General features: G+C 49.3%; 1 protein-coding gene, 1 long non-coding RNA gene and 4 other non-coding genes across 8 annotated transcripts in view; 5 read left to right on the forward strand and 1 right to left on the reverse strand.

Annotated features, from left to right (window-relative positions):
• The first annotated feature begins 1,014 nt into the window (after positions 1-1,014).
• On the forward strand, positions 1,015-4,435 carry LOC105494569 (uncharacterized). Of its 2 annotated transcripts, none has more exons than XR_011624015.1 (6): positions 1,015-1,516; positions 1,870-1,994; positions 2,415-2,519; positions 3,090-3,158; positions 3,466-3,518; positions 4,328-4,435. It is a non-coding gene; the product is annotated as an uncharacterized lncRNA (long non-coding RNA). The 2 variants fall into 2 exon arrangements; XR_011624014.1 differs by having other exon boundaries at positions 1,377-1,516; positions 2,434-2,519.
• Positions 2,034-2,168, forward strand: LOC112429040 (small nucleolar RNA SNORA16B/SNORA16A family). Its single transcript, XR_003021178.1, has one exon. It is a non-coding gene; the product is annotated as a small nucleolar RNA SNORA16B/SNORA16A family (small nucleolar RNA).
• Positions 2,567-2,698, forward strand: LOC112429047 (small nucleolar RNA SNORA44). The gene has a single exon (XR_003021184.1). It is a non-coding gene; the product is annotated as a small nucleolar RNA SNORA44 (small nucleolar RNA).
• LOC112429049 (small nucleolar RNA SNORA61) lies at positions 3,185-3,314 on the forward strand. Its single transcript, XR_003021186.2, has one exon. It is a non-coding gene; the product is annotated as a small nucleolar RNA SNORA61 (small nucleolar RNA).
• Positions 4,187-4,258, forward strand: LOC112429057 (small nucleolar RNA SNORD99). The gene has a single exon (XR_003021193.1). It is a non-coding gene; the product is annotated as a small nucleolar RNA SNORD99 (small nucleolar RNA).
• A 774-nt stretch (positions 4,436-5,209) lies between the features above and the next one.
• The window catches only part of TRNAU1A (tRNA selenocysteine 1 associated protein 1), a 29,396-nt gene continuing 19,070 nt past the window's right edge, over positions 5,210-15,535 (reverse strand). For both annotated transcript variants that reach the window (XM_011763109.2, XM_011763108.2), the window contains 3 exons: positions 14,580-14,742; positions 14,008-14,041; positions 5,210-5,462 (listed from right to left, as the gene is read on the reverse strand). In XM_011763109.2, the coding sequence (XP_011761411.1) occupies positions 5,326-5,462; positions 14,008-14,041; positions 14,580-14,742 (334 nt within the window). In that variant the 3' untranslated portion in view covers positions 5,210-5,325. The remainder of the gene's footprint in view (positions 5,463-14,007; positions 14,042-14,579; positions 14,743-15,535) is intronic.

Consider the following 15,535-nt stretch of genomic DNA (forward strand, 5'->3'; position numbering starts at 1 on the left):
CTAAAAATACAAAAAAACTAGCCGGGCGTAGTGGCGGGCGCCTGTAGTCCCAGCTACTCGGGAGGCTGAGGCAGGAGAATGGCGTGAACCCGGGAGTCAGAGCTTGCAGTGAGCCGAGATTGCGCCACTGCACTCCAGCCTGGGCAACAGAGCAAGACTCTGTCTCAAAAAAAATAAAATAAAATAAAATAAAAATTAATAGATTAGGCACAGGATGGGTGTTTAATTCTCGGCAATCACCACTAAGTTTTCATACTGAGGCTTATTCATTCCATGCACAAAACATTGCGCTATGTGTGGTGCCTGGGGTGGGCTCCAAATTCCAGTCCTCTCCTCGCTTGCAATAGCTGTGTGATCCATTCCTAAGTTTCCTTATTTTTATGTATTTATTTATTTATATTTTTGAGACAGAGTCTCGCTCTGTCACCCAGGCTGGAGTGCAGTGGCATGATCTCGGCTCACTGCAACCTCCGCCTCCCAAGTTCAAGCGATTCTCCTGCCTCAGCCTCCTAAGTAGCTGGTATTACAGGCGCGCACGATCACACCCGGCTAATTTTTGTATTTTTAGTAGAGACGGGGTTTCACAATGTTGGCCAGGCTGGTCTCAAACTCCTGACCTTGTGATCCGCCCACCTCGGCCTCCCAAAGTGCTGGGATTACAGGCATGAGCCACTGCGCCCGGCCAAGTTTCCTTATTTGTCAGATCATACACAGGGTTTTCATGAAAACTAGATCAGATAATCAGGCACAGTTTAAATAGCACGCGCTCAGTAAAATTATGTATTTGTGAAAGAGACAAGCCTTGAATATAGAAATTGCCTTTCGGGGAGTATGACCCCCTCCCCGAAACCCATTCAGGCGCTGCTCGCTCGCACTCCCACAGAACTCTGAGCAGAGCCCGAACCCTTTCCCAGCACACAGGGTTCATTTCCAGACTTTGAAAGATATCCCGGAGACAACTCCAGAGGCCAAGGCGGGTCGGCTTCCTGCGTGGGCCCAGTGCCGAGCACTGAAAGGTGAAGGCGCTTCTTCCCGCTCGGAGGAAAGCCTCCGGCGGTTCGCGCTTCGCGGGCTGGGGATGGAAACGCGCGTAGGGCTGGGGAGGTGACGCGCGGACAACGCAGGGGCGAGCAAACTACAATTCCCAGGCAGCTGTGCGCCACGCGCGCGGCCGACTGTCGGGCGTGGCCGCGAGGAGCAGCCTATATAAGCTCTTGCACGCAGCTGCAGCGCCCTTTTTCCCCGCCGCAACCTTGTTGCGGGTTTACCATATTTAAGGGTCTTCTTACCTCCCTGCAAGCCATAACCCGCTAGTTGCTGCTACCAACCCGCACTCGCCGGGGCTTTCTCCCAAGGCCTCGATATGGTGGTGAACGTGGCACGGAGGAGTCGGACCTTCCTTCCCAGTGGGCCCGAGCTCCAGAAGGGACCCTCGGTCTTGAGAGGGGTCGGATCCCGCTGGGGCCGCGCCCTTCTCTCGCTTCGGCCTGCGCAACTCTGCGCTCTGGGCTGACAGGTGAGTGTTGCCGGCAGGCGGCTGGGTTTACGGAAGGGGTTTTGGGACCGGTCTCCTGGGGGATGCGGGGATGAAGCCCTGGGCCTGAAGTGTCTTAATTTGGGGGAGGCCGCATGCTGGTGTCAGGATGGCCTCCAGTTGAATCTATGACAGTTACCAGCTAGGTGATTTTGGGACTAGTGACTGCGCGCGAGGCCTCTGGAGGTCGCCCTCGTGGACACGCTTTTCAGAAGGACGGGTTTTAGGCATTCAGACCCTTGTGTGCATCCCGGCTTGTTGCTTTCAGCCTCGCTAAGTGACTAAGCGACCTTCAGCAAGTAACTTAATCGGTCTAAACCTCTTATCTGTAATAGGCGGATAAAAAGATCCCATCAAGATTGAGAAAAAGCACACCAAATATTGGCACAGCGTGGGCAGTGGGGCTACAGGATGACTGATTTAGTCAACAGATTCCGGCGCAGGTAGTAATGATGGACAGGTGAGGCTTTAGGTGGCTGCCCTGGGATCTGAATTGCCCCTTGGCCCTTATCGAAGCTGCAGCTGCTTCCGCATAGCTGCTGTGGTCAAAAAGGAGCCCAGAGTGACAGTTTTCCTTGACGGTCGCCGTTCTGTTTGTTGTAACTGATCTGCAACATTTTGGGAAAATACAGTTCCAGTATACTTGCTATCTTTCAGCTGTAGCCAGAGACCTTTATCAAAATGGGCCTGTTTCCACAGACCAGCAGAACGGTTGGGGGTTTGCATGTACAGTTAACCAGCATAAGATTCCCGTACTGGGAAAATCCAGCTGGGATGTGACACAGCTTAACTGATAGCATCAGTATTCGGACCAAAGGCTGGTTAGATTTGTATTGTTCTGAGAACCAAATGATGGGACCAATAAAATTGTTCTTGACAGTTCTCATTTTGCTGTCCAGATGAAGACTCTGAGATGACAGAAGGTGATCTGTCTGGTGATCGAGGACTCCCGGGGTCACATCAGTGATGAAATGCAGGGGACCTGGTAGGTTTCTTTTGGAGACTGACTGGGGGCTCCCTGGTGGGACAGAACAGCATGTTTCCAAGGGCTGTGGCTGGTGGTAGCCATGGGATCTCCAACTGCATGCAAGAGCAACCTGGAAAGACTTTGACAGCGCAGGTCAGTACAATACCTGCAAGCTGCCACTCAGCTTTCCTATAATGTTTCAGGACCAGGGCTGGAAGCCTTCCACGTGTCAACTTCCAATGTAGATGGGTGTTTTTTTTTTTTTTGAGGCGGAGTCTCGCTCTGTCACCCAGGCTGGAGTGCAGTGGCACGATCTTGGCTCACGGCAACCTCTACCTCCTTGGTTCAAGTGATTCTCCTGCCTCAGCCTTCTGAGTATCTGGGATTACAGGTGCCTGCCACCACACCCAGCTAATTTTCTTGTATTTTTAGTATAGATGGGTTTCACCGTGTTGGCTAGATTGGTCTTGAACTCCTGACCTCAGGTGATTCGCCCCCTTGGCCTCCCCTCCCAAAGTGCTGGGATTACAGGCATGAACCACCACTCTTGGCCAGTTTAGCTTTCACACTAAGCTTTTTGTTCTGCAGGTTGCCCCAAGTTTCCTGGCCGTGTGTGATCCTGAGGAGGTGAGCTTGTTTCTGGAGCTGTGCTTTAAGGTAAAGTTGATGTGGAACACAGCTTAATCCTCCTGTTCCCTTTCCCATCGGATCTGAACACCGGTCTTGGTGGTCGTAGAAGGAGGAAAAGTAATAGTGAAGCTGGCCTGAATGTTGTAATCTGGTATATGGCATGTGGGCTAGTTTCAGACAAGTTCAGAGATGGTTGGATCTCTGAAATTGTAAAATGAAATATAGGCTAAGGGAAGGATGTGTATGAAGCTCTGGAGGTTGGTATAGTAATAGCATTTGGGAGGGATCTGTCATAGCTTTCTTGCCTCTTAATTAAGGTGTTATTTTCTTTTAGATTCATGTTACATGCAAAGCTGTCCTCGTGTGACTATGGACCTATGGAGTTGGGTAAGTTAGTGACCACCCGAAGCTCTGTCAGCGTGTAGCTGCAGGTAGTGCTCAGTTTTCGGGGATCCTGTCCTAAGTAGTCAGCCTAATAGAACTATAAGGTTACTTAGGTCTGTGTCAAATTTTTTTTTTTTTTTTAAGACAGGGTCTTTCTGTCACCCAGGCTGGAGTGCAGTGGCACGATCTTGGCTTATTGCAAACTCCGTCTCCCAGGTTCAAGTGATTCTTCTGCCTCAGCCTCCTGAGTAGCTGGGACTATAAGCATGCACCACTATGCCCGGCTAATTTTTGTATTTTAAGTAGAGACAGGGTTTTGCCATGTTGCCCAGGGCAGTCTTGAACTCCTGACCCCAAGTGATCTGCCTGCCTTGGCCTACCAAAGTGCTGGGATTACAGGCATTTCAGTAACATTTACATTTGGCCTTCCATTTACATTTGGCCTTCTTCGTGTGCCCTGTTTGTTAGCTGTTCATTACCAGAGGGCAAAGGTGCTTAGAACATGATTTGCCCACCCTGCAAGACCACATATTGCTGGAAGTTGAAGGCAGCAGAGGGCACCGTGGGCCACAAGGCCTGGTAGCCGCAAATGTTCAGTGGTGGCTGGAGCTCATGATGCATTCTTTGGTAGGACTTCAAGGGGTTCCATGTAGCACACACTATTTAGAATGACTGGTCCAGGATGAAACAATCTGAGTGGACATCCATGGATGAGAAATGCGGATATGGGACTGAGACCAGCTCCTAGGAAAATGCCTGGGTGTGGGGGAATCTGGGAATTTCTAACACAATGGCTTATACTTCCTTTGCAGGAGAATCTCTACGGGAAGCAAAAGGCAAGACCCCGGTCATTTTAGGTAGAAACAACAGCATGCTCTAGGTGTAGATCAATTGAAGATTAATAAAGACTGATAAAAGTATATTTGTGTTTGTATTTTTTTGGTCTCTACAAATCTGGTCTCTTCCTGAGCTGAAGCAGTCCACCTCCCAAAGTGAGCCACCATGCCCAGCCCTTTGGAGATTTTTTTTGTGATCTACAATGAATGCTTTGCCTCAAGCAGTAAGCCCCCAAAATTGCTCTAGCACAAAACTAGAATCAGATACAGCTTTTATCATAAGCCCCAGAGGGGCCAGCAAGTATGGGTGCTTCCCCATTCTCCAAAGTTCACATGGAGGAGCTGCCTTCTCCCATATTTTAACTTTCTGAGCGGCTTATCTCCCATATTGATCCTAAAGTGATCCAGCCAGGCCTTGTATATGCAGATACTGAATATACAAAAAAAGATGAAAATAAGATGAAACCCATTCTTGTGAGCATTCTTAGGCCAACTGGCCTGCTCTATCACCCCACCACATCCTACCTCCTAGGGGTGTGCTCCGCCCCTGCTACAGTGCCCTACCTAGCTGACTCTAAAGTTAGAACAGCAGGTACTATAAATACTCCAGAGAGCCTTGATTTACATAACTGAGAAGCCGATAACCCAGGCTTTAGTGTGTAGATCATCCCAAGCTGCTCATCCCAGTTTCGGGTAACCCCAAACTATCCTGTGTCCAGGAGTGGATAACTGCCTGGACAAAGGATTCCTGTGAAGGAAAGCAATTTGAACCTTGTTTAAAAGTTGTTCCCGTGGTCTTCAAACTCAAACGGTCAAATGAATGCAGCAGTGTTGTAGAAATACTCATGATCTCCAGAAAGTCATTAAAATCTTACAAATCGTATTTCCAAAAAGGTTTCACATTTCTTTTTTTTTTTTAAAAGGAGTCTCTAATCTCCCTCACATAGTGCAGCCTGGCTTGTCCTTTGGCCTGGCTACATCATGGCAGGGATCTCTGAAGACACTGTGTCCAGGGGCTGCCAGTGACAGTCCATCAGAGCATCATACAGCTCCTCACTCTGTTCCATGAACTCTTTGTTGGCCTCAGTCACATCCAGCTGTGGCATGGGGTCTAGAAAGAAAACAAGGATCGGGTCAGGGAAGTATAGGGACAGCTGCAAGGGATCTGGTTCAGTTCCCTTCTCCCAGAACTCTGATCTATGGTAAGGTCCCTATCCTGCCAGTTTCTTTTAGGAAGTGAAACCACTGCCTTGCAGGGTTCTGGGGAAAATGAAAATAGGATTACGTATTTAGAGGATGGAAAAATGGCAGCTGTTAGCCTACATCTATTAAAAGCTACATATGTGTCTCCAGCCATCATGTATCCTAGATGTTCTAGAGGTCTGCTCCTCACTTCAAATTTGGGTTTTGAAGGTCTGATCAAAGTTACTAAGTCCAGAGCATCATCATCTCGGCCGGGCACAGTGGCTCACACCTGTAATCCCAGCACTTTGGGAGGCCGAGGCAGGCGGATCACAAGGTCAAGAGATCGAGGCCATCCTGGCCAACATGGTGAAACCCCGTCTCTATTAAAAATATAAAAATTAGCTGGACGTGGTGGCAGGCACCTGTAGTCCCAGCTACTCGGGAGGCTGAGGCAGGAGAATCGCTTGAACCCAAGAGGCAGAGGTTGCAGTGAGCTGAGATCATGCCATTGCACTCCAGCCTGGGAGACAGAGCAAGACGCTGTCTCAAAAACAAAAAAATACTCCTTTCAAAAAAAAAAAAATTAGCTGGGCATAGTGACCTGTGTCTCTAGTGCCAGCTACTAGGGAGGCTGAGGCAGGAAGATCACTTAAACCTAGGAGGTTGAGCTGGGCACTGTGGCTCATGCCTGTAATCCCAGCACTTTGGGAGGCTGAGGCAGGCGGATCACAAGGTCAGGAGATCAAGACCATCCTGACCAACATGGTGAAACTCCATCTCTACTCAAATACAAAACATTAGCCAGGTATGGTGGTGCATGCCTGTAGTCCCAGCTACTCGGGAGGCTGAGGCAGGAGAATCACTTGAACACGGGAGGCAGAGGTTGCAGTGAACAGAGATGGCGCCACTGCACTCCAGCCTGGTGACAGAGCAAAGACTCCATCTCAAAAAAAAAAAAAAAAAGCCAGGTACGGTGGCTCATGCCTGTAATCCCAGCACTTTGGGAGGCCAAGGTGGGCGGACCACCTGAGGTTGGAAGTTCAAGACCAGCCTGACCAACATAGAAACCCCATCTTGGCCGGGCGCGGTGGCTCAAGCCTGTAATCCCAGCACTTTGGGAGGCCGAGACGGGCGGATCACGAGGTCAGGAGATCGAGACCATCCTGGCTAACACAATGAAACCCGGTCTCCACTAAAAATACAAAAAAATTAGCCGGGCGTGGTGGCGGCGCCTGTAGTCCCAGCTACTCGGGAGGCTGAGGCAGGAGAATGGCGGGAACCCGGGAGGCGGAGCTTGCAGTGAGCCGAGATCGCGCCACTGCACTCCAGCCTGGGCGACAGAGCGAGACTCCGCCTCAAAAAAAAAAAAAAAAAAAGAAACCCCATCTTTATGGGGTTAGAAAAATAGAAATAGAAAATTAGCTGGGCATGGTGGCGCATGCCTGTAATCCCAGCTACTTGGGAGGCTGAGGCAGAAGAATCGCTTGAACCCAGGAGGTGGAGGTTGCAGTGAGCTGAGATCACGTCATTGCACTCCAGCCTGGGCAATAAGAGTGAGACTCCGTCTCAAAAAAAAAAATTGTAAGATTTAAGCTCCAAGCATTTATAGAGGCTCCAGATAGCAACTGTAAAAAGGCAGACCATGTCCCGCCTGGTGACTACACTCAGTGCAGATAACAGCTTACGGGAACAGATCAGTGAAGGGGTTAGTCAAGGGCAGGCATTTGTGTGTGGCTCAAGTCGATGGGTACACAAACAATAAAACATTCTGCCTCACTCTGAAGACAGAGCCTGGAAGACAGCCTATTGAAGCCAAGGGGTAGATGAAGAAGGGTAACAATCCAGTCTGTGCCCTCCTGACTGGGCAGTTATTAAGTTCAATGGGAGTCTTTAATAATGCAGTGGTAGAGCATAAAGTCCAGGGAGAGAGTGGACTGCAGGGATTCTAAGCGCCCCTCCACCTCCTGCTGCTATGTTGCACTTTGCAACTATGTTGAGCTTTTTGTTTTTGTATTTTTGGGGGATGCAGGGTTGCTCTGTCGCCCAGGCATGTGCAGCCTTGTAAACACTGCTCACTGCAGTCTCAACCTCTCAACTCCCGGGGCTCAAGGGATCCTGCCACCTCAGCCTCCTGAATAGCTGGGACTACAGGTGTGTGCTACCATGCCAGGTCATTTTTTGTACTTTTTGTAGAGATGGGGTCTCACTGTGTTGCCCAGGCTGGTCTCGAACTCTGGGGCTCAAGAGATCCTCCCGCCTCAGATTCCCAAAGCTACGTTGATCTTGAGTAAGAACTAACTTCTTTATGTCAGCTTTCTAGTCTACAAGACCAGGATAACTGTGGTATTTACTTCTAGATTGTTCTGAAGATTAAATGACTTAATATATGTAAAGTACTTAGAACAGTGACTTGCACATAAAGCCTCAATATCTATTAGCTACTATTACTGATAACTGTTTTTGCCTCAGTATTATTTTCTGTCTAATGGGAAATGGAATGGCATGTATCCATCCTGATAGCTGAGAGGTAGCAGTGCATGGCATAAAATACATTGGCTATATAGGCCAGGCATGGTGGCTCATGCCTGTAATCCCAGCACTTTGGGAGGCCGAGGCGGGTGGATTGCTTGAGGTCAGGAGTTCAAGACCAGCCTGACCAACATGGTGAAACTCCGTCTCTACTAAAAATACAAAATTAGCTGGGCATGGTGGCACATGCCTATAATCCCAGCTACTTGGGAGGCTGAGGCAGGAGAATTGCTTGAACCCAGGAGGCGGAGATTGCAGCGAGCTGAGATTGTGCCATTGCACTCCAGCCTGGGCAATAAGGACAAAACTCTGTCTCAAAAAAAAAAAAAAAAAAAAGGGTCTGGCACGATGGTTCGCACCTGTAATCCCAGCACTGGGAGGCAGAGGTGGGTGATCACGAGGTCAAAAGATCGAGACTATCCTGGCCAACATGGTGAAACCCCGTCTCTACTAAAAATACAAAAATTAGGTGGGCGTGGTGGCGCGCACCTGTAGTCCCAGCAATTCAGGAGGATGAGGCAGGGGAATCACCTGAACCTGTGAGGTGGAGGTTGCAGTGGGTCGAGATTGTGCCACTACTCTCCAGCCTGGTGACACAGTGAGACTCCATCTCAAGAAAAAGAAAGGATGAAAAAGAGATTGGAAAATTCTAAGGACTTATATATGGATATTATAATGAGGCTACTTATCTCTAGAAAGAAGGCAGTGTCTCCCAGGAGGAAACAAGTAGAGACTTGAGTATAAAAAGACCAGACTGTCCCTCAGCAGATCACTTGGGCTTTCTGGGCCACTAGTTCCCCATCTGTGAAGTGGAGCTCCTATGTCCTTCCCAGCCCACCCCATAAGGTCACTACAGTTGGCATCACATGAGAGGACACAAGAAAGTGCTTTAGAACTAGACAAGCTTGTTCATGCCCTAAAAGGGACCTGTTTCCTTTAACGAACATTTTCTTGACAGAAAACATTTCCCCTATGACTTTCTCTTGAAGAATAATCCTCAAAATAGATTTCAAACTTTGAGTCTTTTTGTACCTCAAAAAAAGTTTTGGCCAGGCGCAGTGGCCCATGCCTATAATCCCAGCACTTTGGGAGGCCGAGGTGGGCAGATCACTTGAAACCAGGAGTTCAAGACCAGCCTGGGCAACATGGTGAAACCCTGCCTCTACAAAAAAATAGAAAAAAATAGCCAGGCATGGTGGGGCACAACTGTAGTCACAGCTCACTGAAGCCTCAACCTCCTGGGCTCAAGCAATCCTCCTGCCTCAGCCTCCCCCAAGTAGCTGGAACCACAGGCGTGTGCCACTATGCTTGGCTTTCAGTTTTACTTTCCTTTTTCTTCTGTGAAACTCAGTAAAAATTATAAATACTAGGCTGGGCAGGTGGCTCATGCCTGTAATCAAAGCAATTTGTGAGGCAGGAGGATCACCTGAGGTCAGGAGTTCAAGACCAGCCTGGCCAACATGTTGAAACCCCATCTCTACTAAAAATACAAAAATTAGACAGGCGTGGTGGTGCATGCCTGTAATCCCAGCTACTCAGGAGACTGAGGCAGGAGAATCACTTCAACCTGGGAGGTGGAGGTTGCAGTGAGCTGAGATTGGAGACTGTGCCACTGTACTCCAGCCTGGGTGACAGAGCAAGACTCTGTCTCCCCCCAAAAAAGAGACGGGGTCTCGCTATGTTGCCCAGGCTTGTCTCCAAGTTCTAGGCTCAAGCCATCCTCCAACCCACTTTGGCATTCCAAAGACCTTACAGGCTTTAGCCACTGTGCCTAGCCAGTAAACAATTTTTTTTTTTTTTGAGACAGAGTTTCACTCTTGTCACCCAGGCTGGAGTGCAATGGAGCATTCGTGGCTCAACGAGACCCCCACCTCCCGGGTTCAAGCGAGTCTCCTGCCTTATCCTCCCAAGGAGCTGGAATTACAGGCATAAGCCACCATGCCTGGCTATTTTTTTTTTTTTTTCAGAGAGTCTCACTTTGTTGCCCAGGCTGGAGTGCAGTGGCACGATCTCTGCTCAATGCAAGCTCAGCCTCCCAGGTTCATGCCATTCTCCTGCCTCAGCCTCCTGAGTAGCTGGGACTATAGCCACCCGCCATCATGCCAAGCTAATTTTTTGTATTTTTAGTAGAGACGGGGTTTCACTGTGTTAGCCAGGATGGTCACAATCTCCTGACCTTGTGATCCGCCCACCTTGGCCTCCCAAAACGGTGGGATTACAGGCGTGAGCCACATTGCCTGGCCATGCCTGGCTAATTTTGTATTCTTAATAGAGACTGGGTTTCATGGTGTTAGCCAGGGTGGTCTCAAACTCCTGACTTCAGGTGATTTGCCCACTTCAGCTTCCCAAAGTGCTGGAATTATAGGCATGAGCCACTGTACTTGGCCCAATAAATTTTTTTTTTTTTTTGTAGAGACGGAGTCTTGCTCTGTCACCAGGCTGGAGTGCAGTGACACCATCTTAGCTCACTGCAACCTCCGCCTCCTGGGTTCAAGCGATTCCCCTGCCTCAGCCTCCTGAGTAGCTGGGACTACAGCTGTGCATGCACCTCCACGCCCAGCTAATTTTTGTATATATATATATATATATATTTTTTTTTTTTTTTTGAGACGGAGTCTTGCTCTGTTGCCCAGGCTGGAGTACAGTGGTATGATCTCGACTCACTGCAACTTCCACCTCACGGGTTCAAGCAATTCTCCTGCCTCAACCTCCCGAGGAGCTGGGATTATAGGTGTGCAACACCATGGCTGGCTAATTTTTGTACTTTTAGTGCAGACAGAATTTCACCATGTTGGCCACACTGGTCTAGAACTCCCGATCTTAGGTGATCCGCCTGCCGCAGCTTCCCAAAGTGCCGGGAGTACAGGGGTGAGCCACCGTGCCTGGCAATTTTTGTATTTTTAGTAGAGATGGGGTTTCACCATGTTGGCCAGGATGATCTCGATCTCTTGACCTCATGATCCACCCTCCTTGACCTCCCAAAGTGCTGGGATTACAGGTGTGAGCCACTGCAAAAGGCCTAAATTTTTTTCTGAGATGGAGTCTCACTCTGTCACCCAGGCTGGAGTGCAGTGGTGCGATCTCAGCTCACTGTAAGCTCCACCTCCCGGATTCACGCCATTCTCCTGCCTCAGCCTCCCGAGTAGCTGGGACTACAGGCACCCACCACCATGCCTGGTTAATTTTTTTTTGAGGCGGAGTCTTGCTGTGTTGCCTAGGCTTGAGTGCAGTGGCCGGATCTCAGCTCACTACAAGCTCTGCCTCCCGGGTTTACGCCATTCTCCTGCCTCAGCCTCCTGAGTAGCTGGGACTACAGGCGCCCGCCACCTTGTCCGGCTAGTTTTTTGTATTTTTTAGTAGAGATGGGGTTTCACCGTGTTAGCCAGGATAGTCTCGATCTCCTGACCTTGTGATCCGCCCGTCTCGGCCTCCCAAAGTGCTGGGATTACAGGCTTGAGCCACCGCGCCTGGCCAATTTTTTTTATTTTTAGTAGAGACGTTTAGGGTTAGATAGGATGGTCTCGATCTCCTGACCTCCTGATCTGCCCACCTTGGCCTCCCAAAGTGCTGGGATTACAGGTGTGAGCCACTGCACCCGGCCTGGGCCTAAATTTTTTTTTTTTTTTTTTTTTGAGACGGAGTCTCACGCTGTTGCCCAGGCTGGAGTGCAGTGGTGCGATCTCGGCTCACTGCAAGCTCCGCCTCCTGGGTTCACGCCATTCTCCTGCCTCAGCCTCCTGAGTAGCTAGGACTACAGGCGCCCGCCACCGCGCCCGGCTAATTTTTTGTATTTTTAATAGAGACGGGGTTTCACTGTGGTCTGGATCTCCTGACCTCGTGATCCGCCCGTCTCGGCCTCCCAAAGTGCTGGGATTACAGGCTTGAGCCACCGCACCCGGCCTTTTTTTTTTTTTTTTTTTTTTTTGAGAAGGAGTCTCACGCTGTTGCCCAGGCTGGAGTGCCGTGGCGCGATCTCGGCTCACTGCAAGCTCCGCCTCCCGGGTTCCCGCCATTCTCCTGCCTCAGCCTCCTGAGTAGCTGGGACTACAGGCGCCCGCCACCGTGCCCGGCTAATTTTTTGTATTTTTAGTAGAGACGGGGTTTCACTGTGGTCTCGATCTCCTGACCTTGTGATCCGCCCGCCTCGGCCTCCCAAAGTGCTGGGATTACAGGCTTGAGCCACCGCGCCCGGCCTCGGCCTAATTTTTTAATTAAAAATATTGGGGCCGGGCGCGGTGGCTCAAGCCTGTAATCCCAGCACTTTGGGAGGCCGAGGCGGGCGGATCACGAGGTCAGGAGATCGAAACCATCCTGGCTAACACGGTGAAACCCCGTCTCTACTAAAAAATACAAAAAACTAGCCGGGCGAGGTGGCGGGCGCCTGTAGTCCCAGCTACTCGGGAGGCTGAGGCAGGAGAATGGTCTAAACCCGGGAGGCGGAGCTTGCAGTGAGCTGAGATCCGGCCACTGCACCCCAGTCTGGGCGACAGAGCAAGACTCTGTCTCAAAAAAAAAAAAAAAAATTAATAGGGCTGGGCACAGTGGCTAACGCCTGTAATCCCAACACTTTGGGAGGCCGAGGCGGGTAGATCACGAGGTCAGGAGTTCGAGACCATCCTGGCTAACACAGTGAAACCCCACCTCTACTAAAAATACAAAAAATTATCTGGGCGTGGTGGCGGGCGCCTGTAGCCCCAGCTACTTGGGAGGCTGAGGCAGGAGAATGGCGTGAACCCAGGAGGCAGAGCTTGCAGTGAGCCGAGATTGCGCCACTACACTCCAGCCTGGGTGACGGTGCGAAGACCCCAATTCAAAAAAAAAAAAAAAATTAATAATGGGCTGGGGGCAGTGGCTCACGCCTGTAATCCCAGCACTTTGGGAGGCCGAGGCAGGCAAATCACAAAGTCAAGAGTTTGAGACCAGCCTGGCCAAGATGGTGAAACCCTGTCTCTACTAAGAATACAAAAATTAGCTGGGCATGGTGGCATATGGCTGAAATCCCAGCTCCTTGGAAGGCTGAGGCAGGAGAATCACCTGAACCCGGGAGGTGGAGGTTGCAGTGAGCCGAGATTGCACCACTGCACTCCAGCCTGGGTGACAGAGCAAGACTCTGCCTTAAAAAAAAATAAAGAAAGAAAAAATTAATAATGGCTATTACTATGTTGCAGGATACGAGGAGATTTTCAATTTCATTATACTTTACTATATTTTCCAAATTTTCCATGCCAACTATGACTTAAAAATCAGGAAAATATGTCATTTAAAATATACTGAAAAACAGAAAAAAAAATAAAAGAAAAAAGAGTTTTACAAACAGTCAAATAAATAAAAAGTAACAGTATTATGGGCCAGGTGCAGTGGCTCACGCCTGCAATCCCAGCACTTTGGGAGGCTGAGGTGGGCGGATCACCTAAGGTCGAGTTTGAGACCGGCCAAGCCAACATGGAGAAACTCCATCTCTACTAAAACTACAAAAAAATTAGTCAGGCATGGTGGCGCATGCCTGTAATCCCAGCTACTCGGGAGGCTGAGGCAGGAGAATCGCTTGACCCTGGGAGGCGGAGGTTGTGGTGGGCTGAGATCGCGCCATTGCACTCCAGTCTGGGCAACAAGAGTGAAACTCCATCTCAAAAAAAAAAAAAAAAAAGGTAACAGTATTATCGTTAGAGGCCCACATACTACCAGGATAGAATGCCACATGTCAAGGGGGTGATGGGCTCTCCTGGAGCTGTCTGTCCCAGGCTCTCTGGGATCCACACTCACACCTCTGGGTAACACTCGACACATCTTATCATAATTACATATTCATCTGGCTCTCTAACCAGAATGTAAGTTCTTCCAGAGCAGAATTTATCTTGTCTTCCCTCTAGCTGAGAGCACAGTGCCAGCCAGAGCAGTCACCTGATAATGGCTGACAGAGTAAGGAACGCATGAACCCTTACCTTCCAATGCATCATCTCCAACTTCTTCATATGTCTGCCAAGAGACCAGAGATGTGGGTTAGGGGGATGGTGATATCCTGGTCCAGGACCACAATGGCTTATTTATTTTATTTTAATTTTTTTGAGGTGGAGTCTAGCTCTGTCACCCAGACTGGAGTGCAGTGGTGTGATCTTGGCTGACTGCAACATCTGCATCCCAGTGGCAAGTGATTCTCCTGCCTCCGCCTCCTGAGTAGCTGGGATTATGGGTACCTGCCACTATGCTCAGCTAATTTTTGTATTTTTGGTAGAGACAGGGTTTCACCATGTTGGCCAGGCTGGTTTTGAACTCCTGACCTCAGGTGATCCACCTGCCTCGGCCTCTCAAAGTGCTACTAGGATTACAGGTGTAAGTCACCGTGCCCGACCCACAATGGCTTATTTTAACAAGAGGAACTGGACTGCTTCAACTTTCCCTATTTTTCTGAAGCCCAAGCCCCTGTCCTGTCCTTACCAATCCCATCTTAGAGAATCACCTGTTTCTAGTGGAGAAACACAACCCAAGGGGACCAGTCTTGTCCAATCATGGTTACCTGCATGGTGCTCTGGGTATAGCCATACTGGGGGTAACTGTAGCTGTAGCTGCCTGTGTTCTGGTCATAGCCCCACTGAGCATAGTAGTTCTGGTACTGCTGATAATACTGGTTGTAGCTGTAACTGTACATCTGACTATATTCCACTGGCTTTACACGGCTCCTTAAATGAAGACAGAAACAAAAATAAACATAAGCAAACATTTCCATAACACTGCCCATGTGGCCAGAGACTATTTTAAGTGCTTCATACTGATTAACTTTTTTTTTTTTTTTTTGAGACAGTCTTGCTCTGTCGCCCAGGCTGGAGTGCAGTCACGTGATCTCAGCTCACTGCAACCTCTGCTTCCCGTGTTCAAGCGATTCTCCTGCCTCAGCCTCCTGAGTAGCTGGGATTACAGGTGTGTGCCACCATGCCTGGCTAATTTTTTGTATTTTTAGTAGAGACAGGGTTTCACCATGTTAGCCAGGCTGGTCTCGATCTCCTGACCTTGTGATCCGTCCTCCTCAGCCTCCCAAATTGCTGGGAGCCTGGCCACCAATGAACACTTTTAATCCTAAAAACAACCATATGCAATAAGTGTATCAATATTCCTATTTTACAGATGAGGAAACTGAGGAATAGAGAGGTTAAGTAATTTGTCCAAAGTCACACAGCTAATATGAGAGTATGGCTCCAAGGACCATGCTTGTAATACAGGAGGTTTTAATGGATAGGTTTGTCTCTCTTACCAAACTTTGTCAGAACTGGCAAAAGGATATCCTGTTTAAAAAAAAAAAGGGGCCGGGCGCGGTGGCTCACGCCTGTAATCCCAGCACTTTGGGAGGCCGAGGCGGGCGGATCACAAGGTCAGGAGATCGAGACCACGGTGAAACCCCGTCTCTACTAAAAATACAAAAAATTAGCCGGGCGCGGTTGTGGGCGCCTGTAGTCCCAGCTACTCGGGAGGCTGAGG

Source organism: Macaca nemestrina, chromosome 1 (assembly GCF_043159975.1).
Source record: "Macaca nemestrina isolate mMacNem1 chromosome 1, mMacNem.hap1, whole genome shotgun sequence".
Lineage (NCBI taxonomy): Eukaryota > Metazoa > Chordata > Mammalia > Primates > Cercopithecidae > Macaca > Macaca nemestrina.